Source organism: Gloeophyllum trabeum (genome assembly GCF_000344685.1).
Source record: "Gloeophyllum trabeum ATCC 11539 unplaced genomic scaffold GLOTRscaffold_00001, whole genome shotgun sequence".
NCBI lineage: Eukaryota > Fungi > Basidiomycota > Agaricomycetes > Gloeophyllales > Gloeophyllaceae > Gloeophyllum > Gloeophyllum trabeum.
The window spans coordinates 4,169,750-4,193,658 of record NW_006920410.1 but is presented as its reverse complement, the minus strand read 5'-3'; the positions used below and the strand labels follow the sequence as shown (position 1 = coordinate 4,193,658).

General features: G+C 53.8%; 7 protein-coding genes and 1 non-coding gene across 8 annotated transcripts; 3 read left to right on the top strand and 5 right to left on the bottom strand.

Moving 5' to 3' along the window:
- Positions 1 to 795: 795 nt before the first annotated feature.
- On the bottom strand, positions 796 to 1,401 carry GLOTRDRAFT_125065 (uncharacterized protein; the record flags this gene model as incomplete). Its single annotated transcript, XM_007863341.1, has 1 exon — positions 796 to 1,401. The coding sequence occupies one exon, from the start codon at positions 1,399 to 1,401 to the stop codon at positions 796 to 798; it is 606 nt and encodes a 201-aa protein (XP_007861532.1).
- Positions 1,402 to 2,394: 993 nt separating this feature from the next.
- GLOTRDRAFT_54266 (FAD/NAD P-binding domain-containing protein) lies at positions 2,395 to 5,200 on the bottom strand. Its single transcript, XM_007862255.1, has 13 exons — positions 4,298 to 5,200; positions 4,212 to 4,236; positions 4,124 to 4,163; positions 3,854 to 4,072; positions 3,694 to 3,790; positions 3,597 to 3,635; positions 3,475 to 3,546; positions 3,303 to 3,423; positions 3,144 to 3,250; positions 2,956 to 3,094; positions 2,753 to 2,898; positions 2,644 to 2,688; positions 2,395 to 2,585 (listed from the first exon to the last, which is right to left on the bottom strand). Exons 1-13 carry the CDS (start codon positions 5,142 to 5,144, stop codon positions 2,533 to 2,535), a joined length of 1,950 nt encoding a protein of 649 aa, XP_007860446.1. The 5' UTR covers positions 5,145 to 5,200; the 3' UTR covers positions 2,395 to 2,532.
- Positions 5,201 to 6,896: 1,696 nt separating this feature from the next.
- GLOTRDRAFT_54265 (uncharacterized protein) lies at positions 6,897 to 9,939 on the bottom strand. Its single transcript, XM_007862254.1, has 12 exons — positions 9,737 to 9,939; positions 9,504 to 9,680; positions 9,299 to 9,456; positions 9,104 to 9,246; positions 8,836 to 9,051; positions 8,733 to 8,782; positions 8,612 to 8,676; positions 8,381 to 8,553; positions 8,262 to 8,329; positions 7,320 to 8,207; positions 7,057 to 7,268; positions 6,897 to 7,002 (listed from the first exon to the last, which is right to left on the bottom strand). Exons 1-12 carry the CDS (start codon positions 9,878 to 9,880, stop codon positions 6,957 to 6,959), a joined length of 2,340 nt encoding a protein of 779 aa, XP_007860445.1. The 5' UTR covers positions 9,881 to 9,939; the 3' UTR covers positions 6,897 to 6,956.
- A 3,679-nt stretch (positions 9,940 to 13,618) lies between these two features.
- GLOTRDRAFT_t11 lies at positions 13,619 to 13,722 on the bottom strand. Its single transcript has one exon. It is a non-coding gene; the product is annotated as a tRNA-Met (tRNA).
- A 115-nt stretch (positions 13,723 to 13,837) lies between these two features.
- GLOTRDRAFT_109402 (cytidine deaminase-like protein) lies at positions 13,838 to 14,919 on the top strand. Its single transcript, XM_007863340.1, has 5 exons — positions 13,838 to 14,097; positions 14,164 to 14,177; positions 14,237 to 14,417; positions 14,469 to 14,532; positions 14,593 to 14,919. The coding sequence occupies exons 1-4, from the start codon at positions 13,849 to 13,851 to the stop codon at positions 14,508 to 14,510; spliced, it is 486 nt and encodes a 161-aa protein (XP_007861531.1). The 5' UTR covers positions 13,838 to 13,848; the 3' UTR covers positions 14,511 to 14,532; positions 14,593 to 14,919.
- Positions 14,920 to 16,100: 1,181 nt separating this feature from the next.
- Positions 16,101 to 17,620, top strand: GLOTRDRAFT_119191 (uncharacterized protein). Its single transcript, XM_007863339.1, has 4 exons — positions 16,101 to 16,379; positions 16,433 to 16,452; positions 16,510 to 16,708; positions 16,762 to 17,620. Exons 1-4 carry the CDS (start codon positions 16,184 to 16,186, stop codon positions 17,421 to 17,423), a joined length of 1,077 nt encoding a protein of 358 aa, XP_007861530.1. The 5' UTR covers positions 16,101 to 16,183; the 3' UTR covers positions 17,424 to 17,620.
- A 426-nt stretch (positions 17,621 to 18,046) lies between these two features.
- GLOTRDRAFT_69710 (aromatic compound dioxygenase) lies at positions 18,047 to 20,054 on the bottom strand. The gene is made up of 9 exons (XM_007863338.1): positions 19,903 to 20,054; positions 19,795 to 19,847; positions 19,577 to 19,738; positions 19,435 to 19,523; positions 19,295 to 19,380; positions 18,893 to 19,241; positions 18,647 to 18,826; positions 18,536 to 18,585; positions 18,047 to 18,483 (listed from the first exon to the last, which is right to left on the bottom strand). The coding sequence occupies exons 1-9, from the start codon at positions 19,952 to 19,954 to the stop codon at positions 18,359 to 18,361; spliced, it is 1,146 nt and encodes a 381-aa protein (XP_007861529.1). The 5' UTR covers positions 19,955 to 20,054; the 3' UTR covers positions 18,047 to 18,358.
- Positions 20,055 to 23,351: 3,297 nt separating this feature from the next.
- GLOTRDRAFT_125059 (uncharacterized protein) lies at positions 23,352 to 23,811 on the top strand (the record flags this gene model as incomplete). The annotated part of the gene is made up of 2 exons (XM_007863337.1): positions 23,352 to 23,430; positions 23,495 to 23,811. The coding sequence occupies 2 exons, from the start codon at positions 23,352 to 23,354 to the stop codon at positions 23,809 to 23,811; spliced, it is 396 nt and encodes a 131-aa protein (XP_007861528.1).
- Positions 23,812 to 23,909: the final 98 nt, after the last annotated feature.

The window sequence follows — 23,909 nt, the reverse complement described above, 5'->3', positions numbered from 1 at the left end:
GCACAGGCATTGATGGAATGAACGCTGCTGCAGTGGCCATCGTACTCAACAGGAACGTCAGAAGATAGAGCGTGACGCCTCTGGCTATATATGTTGGTGACTGACCTCGTCTTTGCCCCCCCGTGAGCCGATGTATTTTAGCTATCTGCGTCATCTGGTGAAGCTACTCTTCTCGCTTCCTTGGTTCCTTTCTCATAGTTATTATCACATGACTATCACATGCCCCTTGACGGTCCTATAGACGTTGAGCTAACAAAGGGAGGGTCATACATCTCTGCGCCGAGATACGGCAGCCTACAAGTCCTATCTGATATGGTGGGATGTCAGTTTCCTTCGGGACCGAGAAGAATGGATTCGGGGAGGGCCGCACCGAACAGTCATCTTGCCCTTAGTGTTTGATTCGAATTGATTGCTGTAAGTTGCCTGAGTATTCCGATCTCTGCTCTACATATAGCTCAGGACTAAGGAAGACGAGCCGCTGCTAGGACAAGATACGTTTGAGCCTGAATGGAGTAGCGCATTCAGACTTGTACATGACACAAGGAGATGCTGGAACTCACCGTCGAGAATGACTTAGAAGAATACCACGCATCCAGTCACGAGAAGGAATCGTCCAAGCACCTGTAAATAGTCCCCAGAGGGACGTTGATGTTCATCTGCACGGCCTTATATCTCCAAGAGACTACCAGCCCCGTTCGGTACGAAGGAGATGAATACGTCGATCCGCAGACCGCATGACAAGCAAGCCGTACCATCAAGGGGCCCGAGTGAGCTTTATTTATTTGGGAAACTATGTTAGTCCGATATCACTTCACCGAACGTATTCTGAATCTCAAAAGTGACCCTCTGCGCCAATTCCCGGAAGTGTGCCCATATCTTTGGCCGCTCGGTGCGTACCTGCGCCCGTTCGTCTTCATATCCCAAGAATTGCAACACGCGGAGTTTGGGTGCATGCAAAGCTGCGGGAGACCTCAGGACCCGCATGTAATCGTTGTCGCCGCAGTAACAATCCTGAAACCGTCTCCGCCCCAGTTTGAGATAATCAATGTTCAGCAACGGGACAAAGAGATGGAATTCACTCCAATCTCCATACCAGATGACCAGCTGCTTCAGATTGGGAAATGCCTGAATAAATTCTAGCCCAGCTGGACCAGCTCGACCGTGCAAGGTCACACTGGTGATCTGAGCAATGAAGGGCTCGGTAAGCCGCGGACCCTCAGAAGTTGAATAGAGATAGAGTTCTCGAACAGACGGCAAGTAATCAGATTGTTCCAGTCGGAACGGAGTGGAAAGGCCCAAGACAGAGAGGCCTGGCAGCGAAATTGGTTTGACAGTGTGGTGCTGGGGAGCCTCCCCCCATGGAACAAACGAGGATGAATTGAGGACTTGCAATCCAGCCATGCACGACGTCATGTCCCTCCACCCCATTATCTCTGAGTCCGGCATACCTGGGCACTATCATTCTAGATTCCGAAGAGACAGTCCATGCTCTGCCAAAGCCAGACTGGCAGTTGAAACCGCTCCCCAACTGCGGCGACCGCCTAAATCGCGAAGAATAAAGCTTGTCAGATTGAAAAGGTAGCGCACGATCGCTGTCATGAGTTGAAGATAGCGTTGCCTGCGGTTCTCCGTCCTGCCATGACCGATCATGAAGTAGACTCGTCTGACAGACCTCGGAGAATGAGAATGAGACCCTATCTTCGATCGGTTCACTGACCGTTGAACGTGCGGTTTAATAATGAGAGAGTCTTTTTGTGGTCCGCGATAACTGTATCATAAAGAATGGGAGTTGCAAGTGTTCTCCATTCCCGACAGACACATAATAACGAGCGCTTGATAGGCTGGCATTCATGAAGCGGTCGGTAGGACATTTCCCACAAACCTTCGGACGGCGGTGGTATGTTTGGAGAGACGACATTCACTCCCGTCGTTGAGCTGATCAAAAACGGATACCTGTGGAAGGTTGCTTCACCAGCGTCTCGTGGGTGGAACCCCCTAGAGCGTGCTTGAGACGTGCAGATACGAGTCGCGATATTCCAGCTATGACCCTATCGGGGGGAAGATGAAGGTGCTCAGTACGTAGAGATGGCGGGGTGCTCACCGTCTCGAGCAATGTAGACGTCGGAAGGCTACTGGCCAACGCTATAACCAGCAATCGTGGCCCTCCCAGCGGAGTGGTGCATGCGACACCGATACAGGCCGTGCGTGTACCGTGACAGCAGTTGCAGTATGTATGCAGGCAGAAGCACAGACTGACACACGGTTATATCACCGGGGAGCCGAACGGGCCCTTGGGCCTTAGGACGTAACAGTAACTCTTCGGCCAAGAACGACTATTGTAGCACCCTGCCGCCTGCGTCAGGCTGCATGGCGAATCCAGCATATGAAACCACCGTCTTTCGAGAGTACAAATTGATAGAGCGACGGAGCCTCGTCACGTACTAACATACATCCCTAGTGTACAAGATCGCGTTCGTAGTATACATGATCATACAAAGCTTTTCTTTCTGAATCTAACACGTGACCTGAGCTTCATGCACTGTATCTGTCGCCCTTCCATACGCCTTCCAACTTCGCTTTAATTTCTGTCCCAGACAATAAGTCAACAACGCATGCCATAGTCACGAGGAACAGCCGACTCACGGAGAGCGAGATGCTTGGAATGGAATCTACACATAGCAAGGTTACCTTGCAAGTAAAGCGTGTCAGATGAGGGCATATGCACCCGCCAGTAAGCACTGAAGATACACACCCATCATGTACCACAGGTTTGGAATGCCGAGGTCACGCCACGCGCCGTTGATCTCGCCTTCCTCGCTAATACCCCAGATTGGACCGAGCTTATTGGCCACTTTATCGCCTAGGATCCGCAGGACAGCGGTGCGAGGATCATCATATCTGCACAACATGAGTATCCCTTTGGAAACACCACGTCGTTAATCCTGGTACACGTACCCTGTGGCGGTGATAACGACATCGCAAGGTAGCTCGCTGCCGTCCACGAACTTGATACCAGTCTTCGTAAAGCGCTCTATCTCACTGTCGTTCTTCAGCTTGATCTTCCCGTCTATAATGAGCTGACTAGCGCCGACATCTAGAAGCGATCAGTACGTCGCGTACAACGAAAATAGGGGGTGATGTACCTAAGTAATACCCGCCCGCTCGTTTCCAGGCCAAGTAAAGGAAACCCGACCCGTCTTCTCCCCAGCCGAGCTTGAATCCTCGTTTCTGCAGACCGTTAAGCAGTTCCCTGCGACGTGTTAGTTCAAGCTATGCGTGACTGCAGGCCCTCATAGACTCACTTGTCAGCCTCGGCTATGTCTTTAGTGACCCTCTGATGCATGAGCTTCATAAGCGGATTAGGGTAGGACGCATTGATTCTATCCGCGATTTCGGTGGGAGGTGCTGTTTCAGAGTAAAGCTCTGGAATGGATGGTGAGTGTTTGATGCTGAAATGCACGTTGTCCGACTCACCTCCTAGCAATTTTGGCATACCGTTCTTCGTGCTCATGATATAAGTAGGGGAGCGTTGGTACATTGTGATATCTGGAGGCCCGATTAGGACAGAAGGTCAGTGCAGGTACGAGATCACGCACCAACGCCATGCTGAACGTGCTCGGCGCAGATATCGTGAGCTGGGTTTTCAGTGAGTCAAAACACCATGAACGTGACTGAAGAAGCGAGACTGCTAACCGGATGTGCATGCGCCGATTACTACAACTTTCTTCCCCACATGGTCTTTCGCCGACTTGTGATGCGCAGAGTGGATCAGCTTTCCTTGGAAATCATCCTTGAAGTAGAGGCCAATGATAAGTATCACAGCCTTCCACTTGGACAAGAGATACGTCCTTACCATTCCCGGGTATTTCGGCATCCTTGGCGCCCCACCGCCAAACCCCAGCGCACAGATAAGGTGATCGACCACAAACGTACGCTCGGGACCGTTCTCCCCACGGCGCACAACCACAGTCCACTTCTGTGTCGCCTCGTCTTGCTCTACCTTTACGATTGTCGAGGACGTCCAGACGTTGAGCTCCAAGTGGTGCGCGTAGGATTCTAGCCAATCTGCGAGCTACGAGATTACGGGTCAGCGAGGTTGTATAACGCAGGTAAGCGCTAGTACCTTCATCGCTGGGGTGTATACCGGCCAAGTAGGTGGGAACCTGGGCAACGGTTGAGAGGGGTACCCCCGGCTCAAAGAAAGAACTCACGGAATGTAAGGCATGTGGTCGTACCCTTCAAGCGAAGAGCGGAAATCAACCAAGAGACATATGAAATAAGTCAAAAGCCTACTTACAGACAGGATCGTGGAGGCAAAGCGCCTCGTACCGGGTCCTCCAGTTATGTCCGAGTCTAGGGTGCCTCTCGACGACCAAGGCAGGAACATCAAGATACTTCAACCTGGCAGCAATCTCCAGGCCGCTCTGTCCGCCTCCAATAATCAGCACTTTCGGCTCCTCGTCCACGAAGTCAATCTCGCGTTGGCGTTTGGCTAACCACTTCCCATGGTTGGGCAACGGGTCACGCAGAAGGCCGATCTTCTCCGGGAAGCCCTTAAGCTCCTCGAGGTTCGTCAGAACTGCATGCGCTTTCCATTGTAGCTGGCCGTCCGATTTCGGGACGGGGACCAGCCGGACGACGCCCGACGCTTTTCCCGCGTCAGCGTCGAAGGAGAACAGCGCTTGTATCCAGACGAGGTCGGGATACGGTTGTTTGAGCTCCACCGTACTCTCGTTGAGTCCGAACGAGGAGAGCTTGGACAGGGCAAGACGATCGGCGAGGAATGTCTTGATACGCGGCGTGCTCTGGAAAATCCGGAAATCCCAAGTCATGGCGAGGAGATCCCTCCAGAAGGCATCGTCGACGAACAGAGACAGCACGCCGTTGACGTCTCCCGTCTGGGCATATTTCGCGAAGGTCAACAGCCACGACGTTGCGATTTGCTTGGTATCAATGTCACCCGGCAGCTCACGGACCCCCAGCTTGTCGAGCGTGGGCAGGGTAGGTTTACTGGGAGACGTGCCACTCTGGATCAGCTTCTCGAGGCCTTTGAGAATGCTCGATTGGTCCTGCTGGGAGTCCCTAAGGTGAAGTTTCTCCATCAAGGACGCAGGCGTAGGCGCGGAAGAAATAGCAGTCGCCATGTTGAAACACTATGGCGGATAAGATACCGGTACTTGACGTACTCGTCCAGGTCTTTATATAGCCAGCTCAAGCTTCTTCAAAGGCATCATTACTCACCGTTCACCCGTCGAATGCTAAGAGGCCATTTCGACCCCGCTATTGAGCTTCCGCCCGCACGTGACTCACGTGTAGCCATCACATGTCCGCCTTCTCCCCACCTCGGCACAGCATGCCTTCGAGGAAACGTCAGAGACGCAGCATTATGGAAAGGGCACAGGGTCCTTCAGGAAGATCGAGGGCTGAGATAGGCATGCGACTGAACGGAGCGTCAATTTCGATATGATCCCATGAGACAAGGCTACAAGATGCCGGCGTCAGTTTGAGGCTCTTATCATGTAAGCGAAGACAAGAGAGAGTCTAGTGACCTGCGACAGTTGGGTGCGGAGAGCCATAACCCCGTATACCCCGATCCTGCGACGGGGCGCACCCCTCGGCATCCGCGCATTCTTCCTGGTGCGTTGACACTTCACGTCCTGCAGACAGGGGATGACATCCATGAAAGTGATGTCATGTAGCCACGAAGGGCACCCAGAGTTACCTTGCTAAGAGTACTCGCGTTGTCCAGATCCAGGGGCATAACGCTCACTTGGAATGACCTCGATAACAGTATCTTGCAGACTGGGAGTCGCAGTTTCGTGACCGTGAGGCGGGTCGCGACAGAGTTGCGCACCTCTTCACCGGCCTTCGTTTCTAGACTTGCGTTGTGGACTGTCAGCGCTGAACCTTCAGGTCACGAGCTTCACGTACCATGAAACGCGTCGAACAGGTCCAGCCATTCAAGGGAGGCCTGTGAGCGGATTGTGGGATCACGCTAGCAGTCCATCGATATCCTGACGGAGAGAGGTGTGTCACCGCCCGCCACTCCCATCGAATTGGACTATTCCCCGCCGTATACCGCGAAGCATACGCATATCGAAGTTAACCTTCAATCTGCATACTCTGCGCGGTATGCTACCCAGGGAAGTATCAATATATATATATTGTACGCAGACGAGACCTGATCATACTTGCAAGGTAGATTGGAACAGCGCGATAAGGCAAACAGAACCAACCACGATAAGTGTGTTGTCCTCCAAGAAACCTCCCAGCAGATGACTCAGGCGTGACATTTGTCATCCTTCAGTGATTCTGTCTTCCGAGTCCAGACCCCCTGGAAAGCCGACGCCAACACGGAGCCTTCCAACAGGACCGGCGGCAGAATAGTCGTACACCATGAGGTGCAGCCGACAATTGTCAATCTCGGTTTTCCTCTCTGGCGGCTGAGAGCATCCCGGAGGGTGGCAACTTGTAAAACTTAGCGATCACGCATGTAGTAGGGGAAAGCAGAAAGCCGACACTCGGAGACTCTGAGGCTCCGTTCGGCTGCACGGCCGCGTCGCGGCGCTTTCAAGGCGCCACAGCCAGCTCGGCCGCGTGGCAGTGCTTTTAGTGAGACGCGATTGGCTGAAAGACTGTTTTGGCGTCGTTGGCCGCGACGCGGCCATGCATCCGAACGGAGCCTGAAGACTCAGAAGAGGGCGTTCACCACTGCCCCTGGACGCGCTCGTCACGTGGATAGTGCCAGTCACGCAGGTCACTGGCATACCACAAACTTAGATTCGGATTTGCTGCCATCCATCTTGCTGCTTCGTCTCCAAGCAGTTCGTCGACTGATATACCGGCACTCAAGAATTGCCCTCATTAATCACCCAGGGGGGGAGTAATAACCTAAGTCTGTCGATACGCAATAAATTACTTAAATAACGAAGAAATCGAGGACCACGGATGCATGTTCACGGCTTAGTAGCCTTAGTAGCAGCTTTAGTAGCAGTCTTCTCACTAAAAGCATCATCGTCAGACATAGAGTCCCGGGACATAACTGGATGGACGTACGTGGATCCTTTGACTGTCTCGTCGGCTACAGAGGCAGCTTTCGGTGGCGCGGACGCCGGGCAAGTAATGGTTAACCGCTTGGCCAAAACAGACGACTGCCGGCGGACAGGCGAAACAGCGGCAGCCCGACGCGAGCGATCCAGTCTTCGACCGAATGGAACGATAGCGCCAACGGACCTTCTCCGGGTTGGGGTGGCCGTGCCGAAGCATTTCTGCAACCAACTCAGTCATATACTCCCGCAAGCTACGAGTGCAGCACGTACCTGGAATAGCTCGAAATCCTTCTGGAACAGCGTCACCTGCGTGGCGTCGTTGAAGATATCGAAGAAAGATCCTTGAGCACCTGCGTTGACTGACAGTCCTGCGTCGATCGTAATGCAACCGTCAACGCTGCCGCTCGCGGTAGTATCGGCTCTGGGCACGAGTTCCCGGGCTTCCACCACGGCGGGAGTTTCCGTTGCAATACTGGCATCCGACGTCGCGGTGACGGTGACGTCGACAACGGAGACGCCGGAGCTCGCGGTGCTGTTTGCAGTTGTTGAAGTGGTCATCGCAGTGCTCTTGGCCATAGAGGAAGACGCAGCGGCGCTCTTGCTCGCGGAGCCGCTCATAGACGTAGAGCTCTCGGTCGCGTTCTTCGACGAGGACACACTCGCGGTTTCCTTGCTCATTGTCGTCGAAGAAGCGGTGGCGTTCGCCGACTTCATGCTGGCAGTCTCCTTGCTCATCAACGTTGACGATGCTGTGCCGTTCGTGCTGGCAGTCGCCGTGCTCATTGATGTCGAAGACGCGGTCGCGTTAGCCAACACCATGCTGCCAGTCTCCTTGCTCATCGACACCGATGTAGCCGTCCCATTAGCCGACGTCATGCTGCCAGTCTCGATACTCCTGCCAGTACTGGTGGCAGTCTCAGTCTCGTTCTTCCCGGCCGTCGAAGTCGCAGTTGCAGTCGCGTTCTTCGCAGAGCCAGACGAAGTAGCGGTAGCGGTAGAGCTCTTGGCCGTAGTCGTCGCGGTCGAGTTCTTCCCGGATCCAGTGACGGTCACGTTGCCCTGAGCGTTCAGCTGGAGGTCCAGCGTCGCGGACGCATCAAGGTCGAGGAACACCTTCGCGGAGACGGTGTTACCGAGAGCTTGGATGCCGAAGTCGAGCTGAACAGTTCCAAAGTTAGATGGGTAAAGCATTGATGATCTGAGCAAGCCTACCGAGGGAATCAGATGCGCGGTGATTGAGACATCGGCCTGGACGTTAGGGCTGACCGACAGCTTCAGCGCTGAAGTTCAATATCAGCGTCCAGATTCTTGGAAAGGGGGTTTTCACATACGGGAATCCTGAGGGGCAAAAGTCCCGCCATTCTGCGTACCACCGGCGGCTTTAGGGAAGAACAGTTTCGCGTCGGTAACCTTGTACGCAAGGTCGACCGTCATGTCCACGTCGATCTCCGCGTTGGTGGTGATCTGGCCGTCAATCTCGAAAGAGGGGCCGAGAGTAAAAATCCTTCAGGGTTGTGGTGGCTGAGTGCCCAGCAAGAGTGGTGCTATAAAGTGGCACTCACTTGGGAATATCGAGTCCGGGGATTCCGACGGAGAAGAGTTCGACTTTGCCGGTATCAAGGATGCCCTGAGCGACGATGCGAATGGGTACACAAACGATGCCTGACAAGCGAAGAATCTTACCGATGCAGACGCTTGGAGGTTGAGTTTACCGTCGATGTCCGCGTCGAAATCTGAATCGCGGGGGTTAAATAGGGACTTGAACAGATAGAAGAGCAGGACGAACTGGCGAACAGCATGAAGGAAGAGATCTTTGGCGGGATAATCGTGCCTGCGGCCACTACGCCGTAGGTCACGTCGGCGTTGAAGCTGGTGTCGATGTCCGCGGCGAAGGTCGCGTCGAATCCCTTGCAGGACACGGACGACGAGCCTAAGTTGAAATCCTTGTTGACATTGATCGGCGGTATTGTTTTGTCGAGACTTTTGTTGAAGGAGTTAAACTCTGGAGTACGGACATCAGCACGCGAGCTCCTCATAGTGGCTGCGTTGCTTACTCTTCGCCCCATCACCGATTATCGATCCGAGACCACGTTCCGCGAGCCGGCTGCGACGCGAGAGACTTACACCGGACGTATCAATGGGCCCTGTTTGCCCTGGGACTGACGCACCCTGAATCACAATGGAAATGTTTCCTTGGCTGCGTATCGTTTGGTTCAGAGCTGTCGCGTCAAGGGGAGGGATATACATACGATGCATCCATGCTGTGCCAGCTGGTGTCCAGGGACATCCCCATGACTTGAGGGACGGTGCCATCACGTCGCGTGAGCTTCGCTTTCAAGGAGTCGGGCATGGACTGGTTCGTAGACACCCATGCCTTTGCGACACGGGCGAACGGGCTTACACCGCACTACTTCGGGGTTAGCTGGCTGCATCGTCTATATAATATCACCTTACATTCTCGGGGAGTCTAACTAACGTGTTCTCGGCACCGTTCTGGTAAACGTGAGAGCACCCTGCGGTCTCGTTCATGCACACGAGTCTGATGTCCTGAGCCGAGGCATTTTGATCGCAACTCAAAATCTGCCAGCCAGCAGCGGAGGTAATATCCGACAGCATTTGCGTAGGTCCCCACTGGTGTTAATGCCCTGTGAATTGCGTACAGAATGCTATCCAACTGGAAAACTCACCACTTTCATCGTACCGGACGCCTGGCCTACGGTGCCGTTGACATCATAATAGCACTCCCCATTCGTACACGGTTGTGACCAGTCATTTGCAGCGCTGACGGCAGCGATCACGAACGGAGCGAGAGCCAAAAACGAGTGTATCATCCTGCAAGGAGAGTAAAGGTACAAAACGAAAGAAAAAAGTTATGTCGTAGAACGAAAAGGGTGTCGTCGCCGGGACGTGGAGGGCTCCGAATTACTGAGCCCATCCTTATATACGATCTCGGAGGTGCGTTGCACCTGTCCCATTGCGTGTTGATCCAGCTGATGGTGGTAGCTGCATGTACAGGATGCAGCCACCATCGCGTAGGCTTGGCATCAAGATGGATCACATGACCCCGGTACCTGTCGCACCCGGCCTCCTACCTGGAGCTCCGAAAGGACCCGCGCCCATCCTCCTCTATACTTCTCCGCAGAGCGGGCGTGAACTGTGGCCCGGACTCCTCTGCATCGACGTACGAGCCAGCCTGGATGATACTTGGAGGATACCTCGTCAGCGGATGCGGAGAATTTTGCACAAGGATTACATCAAAACATCTGGTCTGCATCACGGACTGGCGGGTACCTCGGAATATTCTCCAGGCCCGACGATGATCTATGTATAACCATTCTCCCTTACCCCGCGGGTCACCCTCGCCATTTGGCTGGACCTCCAGCACACTTTGCGTTTCTCTCACTTCAGAGTCGTCAAGTCTCTTCTCGTAGCAATCTACGGGCATCATCAAGACAAAACCCATTGACATCAGCTCTAGGCGCCACAGGTTTGACAGGTCATTGTTTTGTCAATAGCACCTGGTCCATGGGGTTGAAACCTGACGAGTACTGCAGTAACCAAGATTCACGAGGTTGTATCTGTGCTAATACTCGCTGGCAACAGAGGAACTATGTTCTAGTTCTACCCCATGGTCTTATGGTTATACGTGTTCCTGCTTCATGGCAAGCACGCCGCCAGCATGCGAGGCTGACATTCCCAGCTGGAGTCTGAGATCTAGGTGCTCGTCACCAGCTTCCCAACGCTTCGACGTCTCAAAATCGTACATTCATGGAAGCGTCGAACCCAAGTACTAGCCATCGGTCGTGTTCCAGACTCCGAAACTCATGCGTAGGCAGCGCGCGATCAGACAGCCTCCCGACGTCTCGACTGCTCTTTCATCCGGTCCATCGAGTGGCGTGCCTATGTCATACTGACCGATTGCTGTTTTTCTCCACGCTAGGTCCTAAAATAACAACGTTCGCAGCTCGGTTAGAGAATGATTAACGCCGTCAGGAAGAGCCGTCGCGGAACTTGATACTAAGATGCGGACAAAATCAATGTTTCGCGGATCAGACTTCGAGGTTTTGCCTTCGACCCGCCTCCTGCTATCGGAACTTCGCTCTCAAGGAATGCTTCTCGACTGCCGACGATCCGCTGAGTGCACCACCGAAATGCAGGTCTTGCTAAGTACGAAATGTCAAGGGGCATGTCAGCGAATCCTCCCTTTGCAGTCTATACCTAGCTCTGAAGACGCGTCACAGATTGTGAAGCGCTCGGCGGGGGTGAGAACGCGTTCCGAGAAATGGCCAGAATGCTCCTGCCGCGATGTTCGGTACACAGGCGGGACGTCCTTCGATGTCGGCGAGCGTATAGCATTGGTTGCGTTCCATGATCTCATACGTTAGCCAGGATCAATGCGGGCACCCTCTGTTTATCTTGCCTTCCTGTAGATTCATGCAACCCATTCCCTGTGAAAAGGTCGCGTATCCTCTCGGAATCTTTGATAAGGCGTCCCTGCTTCCGCCCCGGCTCGCAGGCTCCAGTATGCCGCCCGGATGCTTTAGAGCACATCTCTGAACCGAAATTTACACCTATTCCTTCTCCTCGTCAGTGTATTGTTGCGTGTATGTGGCTGCTTCTAAATGTCGCAGTAATTGAACGCGTCCTGTCACGTCACGTGATAATAGGCATAACGCCGCCTGCTCCAAGCTCGCGCCGAAAGGAACTAGTGAAACCCTGCTCGCTCCCCCTTGCCGTTAAACTACTAGCTGGGCTCCTGCCGGGGTACGGATACTACACTGGAAAGTTGCCTTTCAAAGAGCAGCTGGAACACTCTGTGGCGGACACGAATCACAATGACCAACCAACCAAAATGCGCGCGGATACCGTTCACAACCCGCAACCTGCTCTCCCTACCTAAAGCCAGTGTCCCGATTGCCATAGATAACAAACTACCCGCTGTATGTACCGGAGTTTGACGGTATATGAGCAGAGGCATCTGCCTCGTCTCTATATGCCGCAGCTGACAGATATTCCCGCAGTGCCCGAGGTTCTACGCGAAGGCGTCAGATTCAGAAAGGCAGACATCATAGTCCGCGACGGCGGCGAATGGACTGATGACCGTTTAGGCTCTGTGCCACCATTTCTTTTGCGGAACCTAGCGCTTCCGACCTCTTCCTATGAAGTTGTTTTTTTGGTACGCCGAGAATTTGCCACCTCGTACAGACGTATGTTGATATTCCACTAGTGGATGGCCAATTGCTGGATCTCTCCATTTTTGTACTCACCATGCATACCCTCATTGTGGAAGAATGTACGGACGAAGAGCGTCGTACGGTGTGCCATCTTCTCCCGGACGAAGAAGATCTCACTACGGACAAAGTATATTATTGTACGTCTTTCTCTGATCTGTCGTCGTGTCTCAGTCTGAAGGTCCATGAGAGGTGCCTAATTTATGGGACAATTTGTCCTCTCACTTGCTGCAAGCTGCTCCCCATCGTTACGTTACTTCCAATGCTCACATATACCCTTAGGAACACCCCGGCCTATGGCAATTGTCGAATGTCTCAAAATCTGGTTAGACTCTGGGGCAATAAAGCGACGCAAATTGAGTATAAAGTCGACGTCCTGGCTCGACGATCCGTGAGTTCGGCTTTCTTGCTCAAATCTTGTCTTAGTGAGAAGTGCATTGAGACTGATTTACCAATACGGGCACGTGCATACACTTGCTGGCATGAAGAGACGAAACTTGGATTGGAACACGTTTGTCAGTTGTCGAATGATTCGCCCCCATGGAAGAATTTGACCATAGGACTCGATGACGTGCTCCTCGCGCGGAATGGCAGCGGGCGGACTGGAACGAGCACAAGTAAGTTTGCACTGAGCTCCCGTACTCATTATGTTATAGAGCATACTGTCGGTAATGTGCTTTCGTGCTGGGAAAATTTTCCTGTTGATCTAGCGTCTCCCGACGTAGTCATCCATCGGACTCCAAGTCGAAGGAAGTGGAAGCCCTGCTCGAGGCTCGGCAGCGGCAGCGCGGAGACGGATTGGGAGCGATGGCAATGCATACGACGCAGTGGACTTGCGCATACGGTGCTCGGCATTGGGCACCGCCATGACCCTGGCCGCGGACGCACACACAGAACTCTCCGGATGCCCAAAGGCATCTAAACATCCCTATCGGAAGTCCCTGTAACGCATTGTAAACCTGAGGGAAGGTGGGGCAAGGGAATACCTAGGCCATCTCAGACTCGGGATGAAAGACAGGCTGAAGATACCAATACTGGACGTTCCCTGGTCGAGGGGTCTGACCCCCTGCGGTTACTGCAAGCAAGTCTCCAAAGAACTATATCATTCGGATTGGCGTCGGTCCTTGAACGCAACAGCGACGGTGACCAGAGAAGGTGACATTGCCGAGTGGAGGCAGGGATATGAGCAATGCGTTATAGGAGCACCACTAGTACTGGAATGCCGTGGCTATACAGCTACGCGCCCATTTGCGACCCCGAACCTCAGCAAAACTACGACCTGCTACACAAGATCGAACTGGCGATCTCTGCCTTAAAATCTCCAGTTCGAAAAATACATGCTCCCTGCCAGGATCGAACTGGCGATCTCCGGATGGCCCACTAATACTGGTGGTCATATAAGGATATGAGACCGGCGCTCTAACCAGCTGAGCCAAGGAAGCTTCTTAGGTCTGTACACCGTAATAGATATGTTCCTTGGGCTTTCTTTGGGGAAGAACCAGGCAGGACCGAGCCACTGTGAGGCATCACCTTTCCCACAGTGATTCTTCGGCTTCCTAGATCCGACCATGGCCATTCTATCCGACATGGATGCCTTCGGCGTACGGGTAGCGTACCAGCAGGCCAAGAAGAGCTACGACGAGGGGGGCATACCCATCGGATCGTGCATCGTGCACACCACGTCCCGGGGCGTGGAGGTCCTCGGACAGGGGCACAATAGCCGCGTGCAGAAGAGCTCTGCGACTCTCCACGGGGAAATCTCGGCGCTGGAGGATGCGGGAAGGTTGAAGGCGGAGGTGTATCGCGGGGCGACGATCGTGAGCGATTTATCGAGCGGTAGTTATTGTGGCTGCTCCAGAGGCTAATAAAATTGAACGGAATAGTATACGACCCTCAGGCGAGCGTGTAGATCAATCTGTGGGTAGAGCAGTCACTGACCGAAGTGCGGACGGATAGCCCCTGTATTATGTGCACCGGAGCGATCCTACTCTACAAGATACCGAGAGTCGTGATAGCCGAGAACAGGAACTTTGTCGGCGGCGAGGAGCTGCTGAGGAAGAATGGTGTGGAAGTGGTGGTGCTGGACGACGACCAGTGCAAAGAGTTGATGGGCAGGTTCATCAAGGAGAGGCCGAATGTAAGTCTTACGTGCATCAGGCGAGGAGTCGCTGGCTAAGACGCGTTACAGATCTGGTACGAGGATATTGGCGAGAACGTTCCGAATGCATGAGACGTACGCTCATGCATGTTCGGTACGTTGCTGTCATATGTATTTCTTTGCTACTCGACGAACCAGTGTCTCTTCCTCTTAGGTACGGCATTGATCACCCATCGCACTACCACGCCGAGAAATAGCAGGCTTCCTTGCAACGCGTTACGGAACGTCGCGCATATACAGGCTGGTGTCGAGAGAAATCAGATATTCTCCTTCGTGAAACCAAGTGAACTGGCCGTATGAACAGAATAAGCCCTGGCCAGGATGCGTTACGCTGAACGCTCCCAATACCTGGCGAGTTATGCAACAATATATAGGGCGAATACTAAGCTGTTGGTGCAGTGCAGGTGTGCCTATGTTTATACAGCCTGAATAACTTACGCTGGGAGATGCTACCGTTCGCGATGATATGCCTGAGGCAACAGCTAATCAGCTCAGCTCAGTCGTACGGTTTCCATGGCGCATTCTCGATCCCCACCGAAGCGTAAATCTACGGAGATGCGGTATCAAGGCTGGAACTTTCTCCTACTGGTCCTCTCGCATCCAATTTGTGTCGAGCTTTCGAGGATATACCTAATATGGTAGTATAGCTACCAACTATGGTTATGTCGAAGTCTGTTGTTCTTTGGCACAAGAGTCGCAAGCTCTAAGCGTACAACAGTTTCTGCTTCTCCAGGCACGCTCCTCTCGTGCATATCCTATTTCCACCATAGGTCGCAGGACATTTCTTGTCACCTCCTCGATGACTATGGCGCGGTCACTGACTGCTAGTGGCCTTTTTGATATCTGACCTCTCCTGGCACGAATATCTACAGACTTCTGACACTTAGTAAAGCATATTCGGTGTGGTAAATACTACAGGTCTGAGGGGGGGCTCCCAAGTAAGGGAATTTTGATGGATTCAAGCGATCCCATTGGCCCCATGCTGTGGTAATTACCACAGCGAATATATGCTCTACTCAGAGCGACTTGGAATAGGAATTCCACGCCACTCTCTTCGTCGGCAGCTGGTACAATATTGGCAATATTAGGGCCTGTTCGGTTGCGCGGGTAGGGTAGGGTAGGGTAGGGTAGGGTTAGCTTGGTCCTCAGTTTCCCAGCGGTCCCAGCGGCGTCTATTCTCACCCTGAGTCACAGAGTGTGACATGCCCTATTTATGGATGGATCCTGCTTCTTCAAGTCTGGAGCTCAAGCCCACGTGCGTCTATTCCTCATTTGAGCAGCGCAATGGTTCTTCGGCAACGGCCAGCTCTGCTGATTGGCCAAATACTCTAAAACTGACCGGTCAAGCTCGGCTTACCGGCATCGTGCACAGACGCCCATACAGGTGCGGTCACTCTGGTGACAGACCTGGGGCTAGACTTGAGTCCACCGAACACGTTCTGCGAGACCTGCGAACGGGAAATTTCCTCGGTTGTATCCGAAACGCCACAAATTTCCTAATCCGTACACTTTAACCCTACCCTACCCTACCCTACCCGCGCAACCGAACAGGCCCTTATTGATTGGCAGAGGTACATATTGGACGTCGCAGGGATCCGCTCCGCCACGCTACGATGCTCTTAGACTGCCTCGGCTCTCAGACCACATTTCCGAGACCATCACCTCAAGGCTCAGGTTATTCATGGCGTCCAGCGCTGCAAGGCGTTCACTGTACAGCTACGACTGTGCTGAAGTCCTCGACTGATATGTCTGGTATGAACGCCTACAGAGATCTCGACACCTCGCAATGGCTTGCGCTGTCGATCTTCGCGTCGTATTTCGCGCTCATCCTGGGCTTGTTTTATGTGATCTTTGCTCGTAGCATTCGGTGGGATTCTCTTGGTTCGAAAGGGTGGGTGTTCTTAGGATTGACTGGTGCATCGTTTGCACATACGTGGTTTTGTGGGTTTATTTACCTGGTTCGTCGGGCGTTGTGAATCTTACCCGGTTTCAAGATATGTTCCGATTCATGCAAGTGAGTCGTGCTGCTTGATATCGCAGAACATCCTTACAAGCTAGTCCCGCTTGCTAGTGGAGCTTCTATAACCACGAGTCCTTAATTGTAGCCAGCCAAGGACCCCTTCTGACCCGGTTCGCCAACTGGCTCGTGAACACGGCGCTATTCGAGCAAGCCTGGGGAGCAGTCTGCTTCGGACCCTTCAATTGGTGGTGGAGCGAGCAGCTATGCTTATTCACAGCTGGCGCATGGACAGTCTTTATTGCCATCGAAGGTTAGTTGCAATGCCGCGTGGTCCGCAGAGAAGGATTCTCATGCATCTCGTAGGGAGGCGGCACGGAATCAGGCATTTGTGGGCATACATGCTCCTCGGGCAGGTAGTCGCGATATCTGTCGCATCCAACCTATTCTACCTCGCTCTCATCACCTCCGCCCCGTCGAAAGCAAAGCCCAACGTGTGCCGTCTGTCTCCGATGATATGGGGCAGCGTGCTCCTATCCATGATCACCGTGGGCCTGAGCCCGTTCACCTCCGACGAAACCTTCCTCCCCAACCTCCTCGTCATGCATGCGCTGCTGCTCGCCGCCGTCCTCCCTCGGCGCCCGCAGGAGCCAAAGGCCCTCGCGATGCGCCCCCTGGTGCTCTACGCTCTCATCGCAGTCCTATCCATGGTCCTACGGCTTCGCACCACCGTCGCCGCTTACCTGACCCTGCCCCCTACGACGCGCACCCCGCGCAGCTTTGCCCTGTGCGCGTGGGAGACGCTGCACTCGCACCCCGCGCAGGCGTCTATCGGGTGGGACGTCGTCTGGACCAGCTTCTCGTTCCTGATTTGGTACTTCACCTCTATGGCCAGCGAGCAGGACCGCTCGTTTGTGGATATATTCAACGCTGTGCTGCAGACTGCGGTCCTGTCCGCCGGCGTCATGGCGCCGTCGCTGTTCGGTCGGCACGTGGGCATCAAGGAGGGCGCGAAGAAGCGCGAATAATTCGGTTTGATGAAAGACAGGTGATTCATGCGCTAGACTGCTCGACATCTGTGCCACGATCTGTCATCGTAATATACTGCAGGACTTTCGGCTTTCTACAAGATTCCAGCTTGTAATGTATGTATCTAGATGTATGAAGGAGACTTATACCACGCATGCAGGCCGCCTTTCTCGCAGAGACTGCCCGCCCCATCCAGTGCATATGCTAGCTCATTCTGACACCTTCTTTCATGCTCGTTTCGCAGGCGGGTTTGGGCAGCTTATTGTCCGTGCAAAAGTCCACAGCATTCGCCAATATGCCTAGGGCGCGTCCAACCCGCGGCGATTCGGGGACTGCTAAATCCTGTCCACTTCAGGGTATATTTTCTCCGGAGATCCGCGAGAGCGCAGGACACAGGACCTCCGAAAGCCCTAACGGATTCTCGGAAGGAGGTGGTCCATACAACCACGAATGTTCGATTTCACTGGCCGCTATGGGATTGCGAGTTCAGACAACTCTAAGGGCGTGCCCTCCAAGGCTTGCACGGCCTGACTTGTTCCAGCATTTTTCTCGTCCCATGAAACCCCTGGACGCATGGTTCGGCGACTGATACTTAGGGCAGACTCACGAGGGTGGCATAGCCGCTCGATAGCCAGGACGATGGCTGATTGTTTTCTCAGGTGTGTCTGGGAAGGGACGCTGTATTTAGGACGGAACCAGGTGCTTCGAAGTGGCACATTTCGCCCCCATCGGAGGATTACTTGCGGTCCATGTAGAAACATCGAAGCCGGTGCCCGTCAGAATATACTTAAGGGCATGTCGCTTGCCATATACCCCGACAATAAACTCAAACTGCAACATACTATCGTGTCCGACGACGTAGTGAAAACTCCACAAACAGCGATACTACACGTCATGCGGCCCTCCTTTCTGAAAGACAGACCTCTTGCGCTTGTCACAACTCAGCCACTACATCGCCGTGCACAATGCGCTTGGACACAGCAGTCGTAGTCGCATCGGTGGAGTTGAAGTAGTTCGTGTTGGAGATCGTGTACGAGGCCGACGAATTCACGCCCATGGCTGTATAAAATGAGTTAGGGTATGGTCTCACCACATATTGCAATAGACACACTGATATAACCGAGCACTCCCTCAGAGATGTCTTCGCCGAGCAACTCGAGACTGGATTCGCCAGCCGCTGTCAATAAACTCGCCCGGAACTCCTATAGATGGAGACACTCACTCAAAGAAGGCGTTGTTGCCATCGGCGTTCTCCTGGTCGAGGATGCTGTCCTCGGAGTTCAAGGTCCGGTCGTTCGTGTTGAGGGTGTACGGCGAGAGCGCGAATACCTGGTCATTCCAGCTTTCGTCCATGAAGAACTGGCCGATGTGCACTACATTACCGCCATGCGAAACGAGGGTCCTAGTGGTGGATACGTCAATATCAATTCTGGATATACATAGAAGTCGGCAGGAAGTGTCCACGGACCCGTTGTCAGAGATCTCCCAGTCGGTGTGGACCATGGTGTGCACATGGGGCGCACGGCCTTCGTAGAAACCGGGGTAGACAGAGATCAGCTCCACAACGCCGGCGTCGCTGGTGGTGTAGCCGCCGCGGCAGAACGTCTCGTTCCTCTCGTACGCCGCGGAGCCGAAGCCTCCTCCTCCTCCGCCGCCGGGTCCACCGCTCGGAATGGCAGATGGTACGGCAGAGTCAGACGATGAAGCAGTACTAGGGGGTGCACCGCTGGCACTCCCGGACCCTGAAGGAGGAGCGCCACCTCCAGGGCCACCGCCGAGGGTCGCAGAGTAGCCCGAGTAGACGCCGGTAGCGTTGGCTGAAGAGGAGGGTGAGTAACTGCAACGATGGTGAGGACAGTCAAGGACGAACCGTGCCAGATCTCCACGAACGCGTTGCCCAAAGGCTCGCACGTGTTCACATCCAAGACACCAATGTCCATGACGAAGGGGACGCCACTAGTGATTTGTAGTGAGAAACAGATTCGCTTTCGAAGAATTGCGGAAACTTACGCTTGGTCCTCGGTGAGATTGGTCCGGACGAGCTCGTTGTTGATGTAGTAGGGTCCCTCGGTCACCTCCGGAGCCGTCACGCAGGTGTTCTGACAGACAAAGAACGTCAGTCCCTGAGCATGCATGAGGCTGAGGGGCGCACATTCTGAATGGTCGTAAAGTGCGGGTTTTGCGCGCTCAACGTGGTCGACGAGATGATCTCCCTCTTCTTCAAGAGCGCACGCTTGGCCTTGCGCTTTGCGGTGAAGTCGGCGATGGCAGAAGCGCACTTGCGGGCTTGCAAGGATCGCAGATGCGCGGCGTGCTGACGAGTCCAGAATTGGTGACAGGTAGCAACACGCAGTTAGATAGCGGACGTACCTGGCGAGTTTGGAGCTCGCGCTTGCTCATATGTCCATGGCCACCCGGGTGCGCTGCATGGAGCAGAGTGAGTGAGAAACATCGGAATCGACGGAGGAGGCGCCTTACCGGCCACCGCGCTAGCTAGAACGACCCACTGAATCAGAGACAATAACTGCATATTGGCGACGCGGGCTTAAACTCGCTGGCCTTTCGAGAGATGATGGGCTCGAGCTTGCCAGCCCTCGTCTGTTTTATACTGAAGCTGGCTTCCACATGTGGAGTCCGCCTGTGGCCATGGGATCTCGGAAGCATCATAGCAAATCCTACCGCGAAGCTGCAATTCGGCCGCCGCTCCTAAACAATTACACACCTGCAAAATCGGACGGCAGTCCAAAGGTACAAAACTGCGGGCAGTGCCGTAGAGGAGTGCTGAACATGCTTATTCTTTTCGGGCGCGAAGTATGGCGGCCGACGTCTTCCCTCCTGTTGCTACGTCTTTGCTTCCAGGTGCACCAGCCGGTACGTAGGCGATCACTTTACTATCCTTGCGGGACGCGTGCTAACGTGTGTATCAAGGTGTATCACCCGCTGCTGCTGCGCAAAGGCCAGGCGAAGGGACATGTAGGATCGGGATCGGGATCTAGACTCGCTGCTGCGGCCAGTAGAATCAGTCAGATTTGTCGCGAAGGATCTTCCTGCGTCAGAAGGACGTGCGTGGTAGGTGTGCCCGCCTTCGGATTGCGGCAACCCTCCGGGGGCGAAGCTATAGCTAACTGCGAGGGGGCTGGCTACATATGTATCCACTGAGTGCAAGGTATCCTCCAGATTCCAGAAGAATTCCGCTGGGTCTTTGAGTAATCGATCTCTTGCCACAGCCGAATGGGGCTCCGGAAATGCACATCATTGGGAATCCAGCCACGGCCGAGTACCGGGGGACAATGGGCCAATCGCTCCCTGATGTTTTCCACGGCAACAGAAATTCAAAAGGCGTGATATGCCAAGACCGCTGCAGTCAAGAGATCACAGGAAGCTGTCGCTGAATGCTGTATGGTGACACAAAAAGCCGGTCGGCGGTCTGCTGCGGAGGAACAGGATGCAGAAGCCTCATCATTTCAAGAAAAACAAGGTTGAGCGTCAATGAGAGATCCAGGATTCATTGTTCAAGCATCGAGTACGGCGGCCGGCGGGATCTCGACCAGCATGGACATTCCTTTCGTTCTGCTCCGCAGTTCAGGTGGACGTCGGAGAGCGCTTCTTCAGATCTAAAGATCGTGAAGCGTGATGAACCAATGATGGCTTGACCATCTGTCCTTCGGCTAATCCCGGGGTCGGTTTAATCTCCGTGCCATCCTGCCATGGAACATATACACTCTGTTATGCCCTAGACTGTAAGTATATCAACAGACGGGCAATAATCCTGTTTAGGCCTGAGGGAGGAACACATCTTGAATACCTGGTAGACACTCGCCCCCATCCCTCAGGCTACCGGTAGCATCTAGACGACATTACCCGTGCCACAGTCATCTAGGAGGCCACAGGTCCGCATGAGTTCCTTGAGGTCAGGGTCTCCTTTCTCAGATAACTTTGGTATTTCCGAACATATTTGGAAGAACTTTCCCCCGTTCGAGGGAAATCCTGGCGACGGCGAGGGTTTCACCTCTAGATCTTGCCCTTCGCGAGTCGACTGCAACTCTATCCCGCTCACGCAAAAGGGAGACGTGCTGTTCAAGCTCTGGTCTCGAAGACCTAATTTCATAAGAAGCGCCACAAGATTATTCCAGGTGAAGATGCGACACGCCGGAGCATTTCGTTACGTACTGTCTTGTGTATCGCAATGACCCGACCGCAGTGCCGGCAGAAATCTCTATCCTTCCCTCGGCCTCCTAGTCTGCGCACCCCCACCCTCCTACCTAAGCTTCCAGTATGCGGGTACTGCTCAGGCCCCGGTCCCATCCCTACCACATTGCGCACCGAACTTCCTGTCCGTCCGCTGGGCGGCCCCGTTCCACAACGCACGCGCCGTCTCGCACAATAGTATGGCGACATTTTCTCCCTTAACAGCACGGCTTAGGCTGTATCGCTTATTTCACGATATCAGCGTAGCCCCGCCAATTGCACGCCGAGCGCTGTCAACAACAATATCAACGAACGCCCATAGCGAGATTTAACCTGTGCGATACATGACTCGCCGTTGCGCTAATCACCATTGCCTAAGAATTTGCGGCCGATTATTTGGCCATCCTCGGGTGTGTAACATCTTTGGCGATGTTGAACTCATGTCAGCCGTACAGGACGCCGTCCTTGATCACCTTAGGCTGGCTGCATCCAGGAGCCGCCCCAGCCTCTGGAGATTCGTGATTGCGGATGGGCGCCTGCAGATCGTCTTTGCCATGAAGAACCCACCCGCGGGACAGCCTGGGAGACTTACATGAACGACGAAACGTTGGCGTAGGAGCCTATCCACCTGGCTGTCGGTTTGCTTCACGCAACAGACTCTACCTCAGCAAGATCGTCGACGCGTTCCGTTTATACTTTCCACCGCATACAGGATACACTGAGTGCATGGCAATTTTTCTGTACTTGTTAATCACATCCAGCCATTGAACGTGCTACATTGCTCGGATACTATATGCTGCCGATTATCAGTAACGTGCACAGCTGACTATGATTAGACTCAACACGCTGAGCAAACGTGTCCTTGAACTGCGACCACCTTTGCCGGACTTCAACGACTCCTCGCCATAGCAGTTGCTCTCCTGGCGCTGCCCGACGTTGCCCGAGCCAGAGCGCTTTCCGACTTGGGAGGATATCCTGTGTGCGTTTCGATCAACGTGGTGATCTGGCAGACGCAGAGATCGCAATTTCCTACCACACCGGGCACTAGAGACAATGTCGCGTCTGGAAGATGGGATCCTTACAAACCATCACATTTGTACGGTCCTTCTCTCCCGATTCAAACAGTTCGGTGACATCTCCGACTTGGATGCAATCATCCAAAGGCTCGAGCCGCTGCTGCGCGACGCTGGAGAACAACGAACACCTGCTAGTCATCGAGCACTCTCACATAGTTGCTTGGCGTCAGCGTACGGTCAGCGTCATGTAATCACCCGGGCTATAAGCGACTGCGAAGCAGCTCTTGACTCGTACCGAGCTGCGCTATACCTGGGCGTCCAGCCGCTGCTCCGGGCATCAATAGATCGCAGTACGGTTTAGCTCTCCAGAACCATCCGGATTACGATGCACCTGGCGAGGAGGGCGACAAGATACGAACCGCTGCCTGCTTTGCTCACTTGCAGGCCTGCGAGATGACCCCAGATAACCGTGCTGAGAAACCAACCAGACTAGGATACTACGGGAACTTCAACCGATTGGTTGTTGAGAAATCCAGACTCCGTGAACACATAGAGATTGCTCTCCAGTCTCACCGAAACGCATTGAAATTTACGACACAGGAACATCTAGATAGATCGACACACCTTCGTAACCTGGGTGCAACTCTCATCGAATCCGCAGAGATATGTTCGGCTCTGGAAAACGCTCAGGAAGGTCTACAGTTGCTCTGGCGAGCAGCTGCGATGACGCATGCGCCCATTCGTCAGCGTGTAGACGCCGCCATCAGTCTCGCTCACTCGAAGCTGGCTTGTGCTGATGCCAGTGATCAGCGGTACAATGCCTTCAAGTTGGCGCTAGCACTCCTTCCTACGCTGATCTGGGGCAGGAGCTGACTATGAGACCCGAGAACGTCTGTTAGCAGACCCGCTGGTGATCACTCTGCCGTCGGATGCTGCGAGAGCTGGGATAGCCATGGGTAATTTGAACGGTGCCCTGGAACTCCTGGAAGCTGGCCTGTCAATGTTGTGGACTCAAATATTCCAATTCCGTACGCCTATGTCTGACCTGATGGAGGCGGATGCGGCGCTGGCATCCGATCTTCGGGGACGGCTCGAGCATTGGAACGGGTCAATAACATCCCTTCTGACCAACTTCAACGACCTCATCTTCGACGATATCTCGCGACCCGCTTGGAAAATTTGATGAAGCAAGCAAGATCGTTCCCAGGGCTGACGATTTTATGCGCCAAAAGTCTGCCACAGCACTCACCAGTGCGGCGAAAGGGGGTTATTGTATCGTGT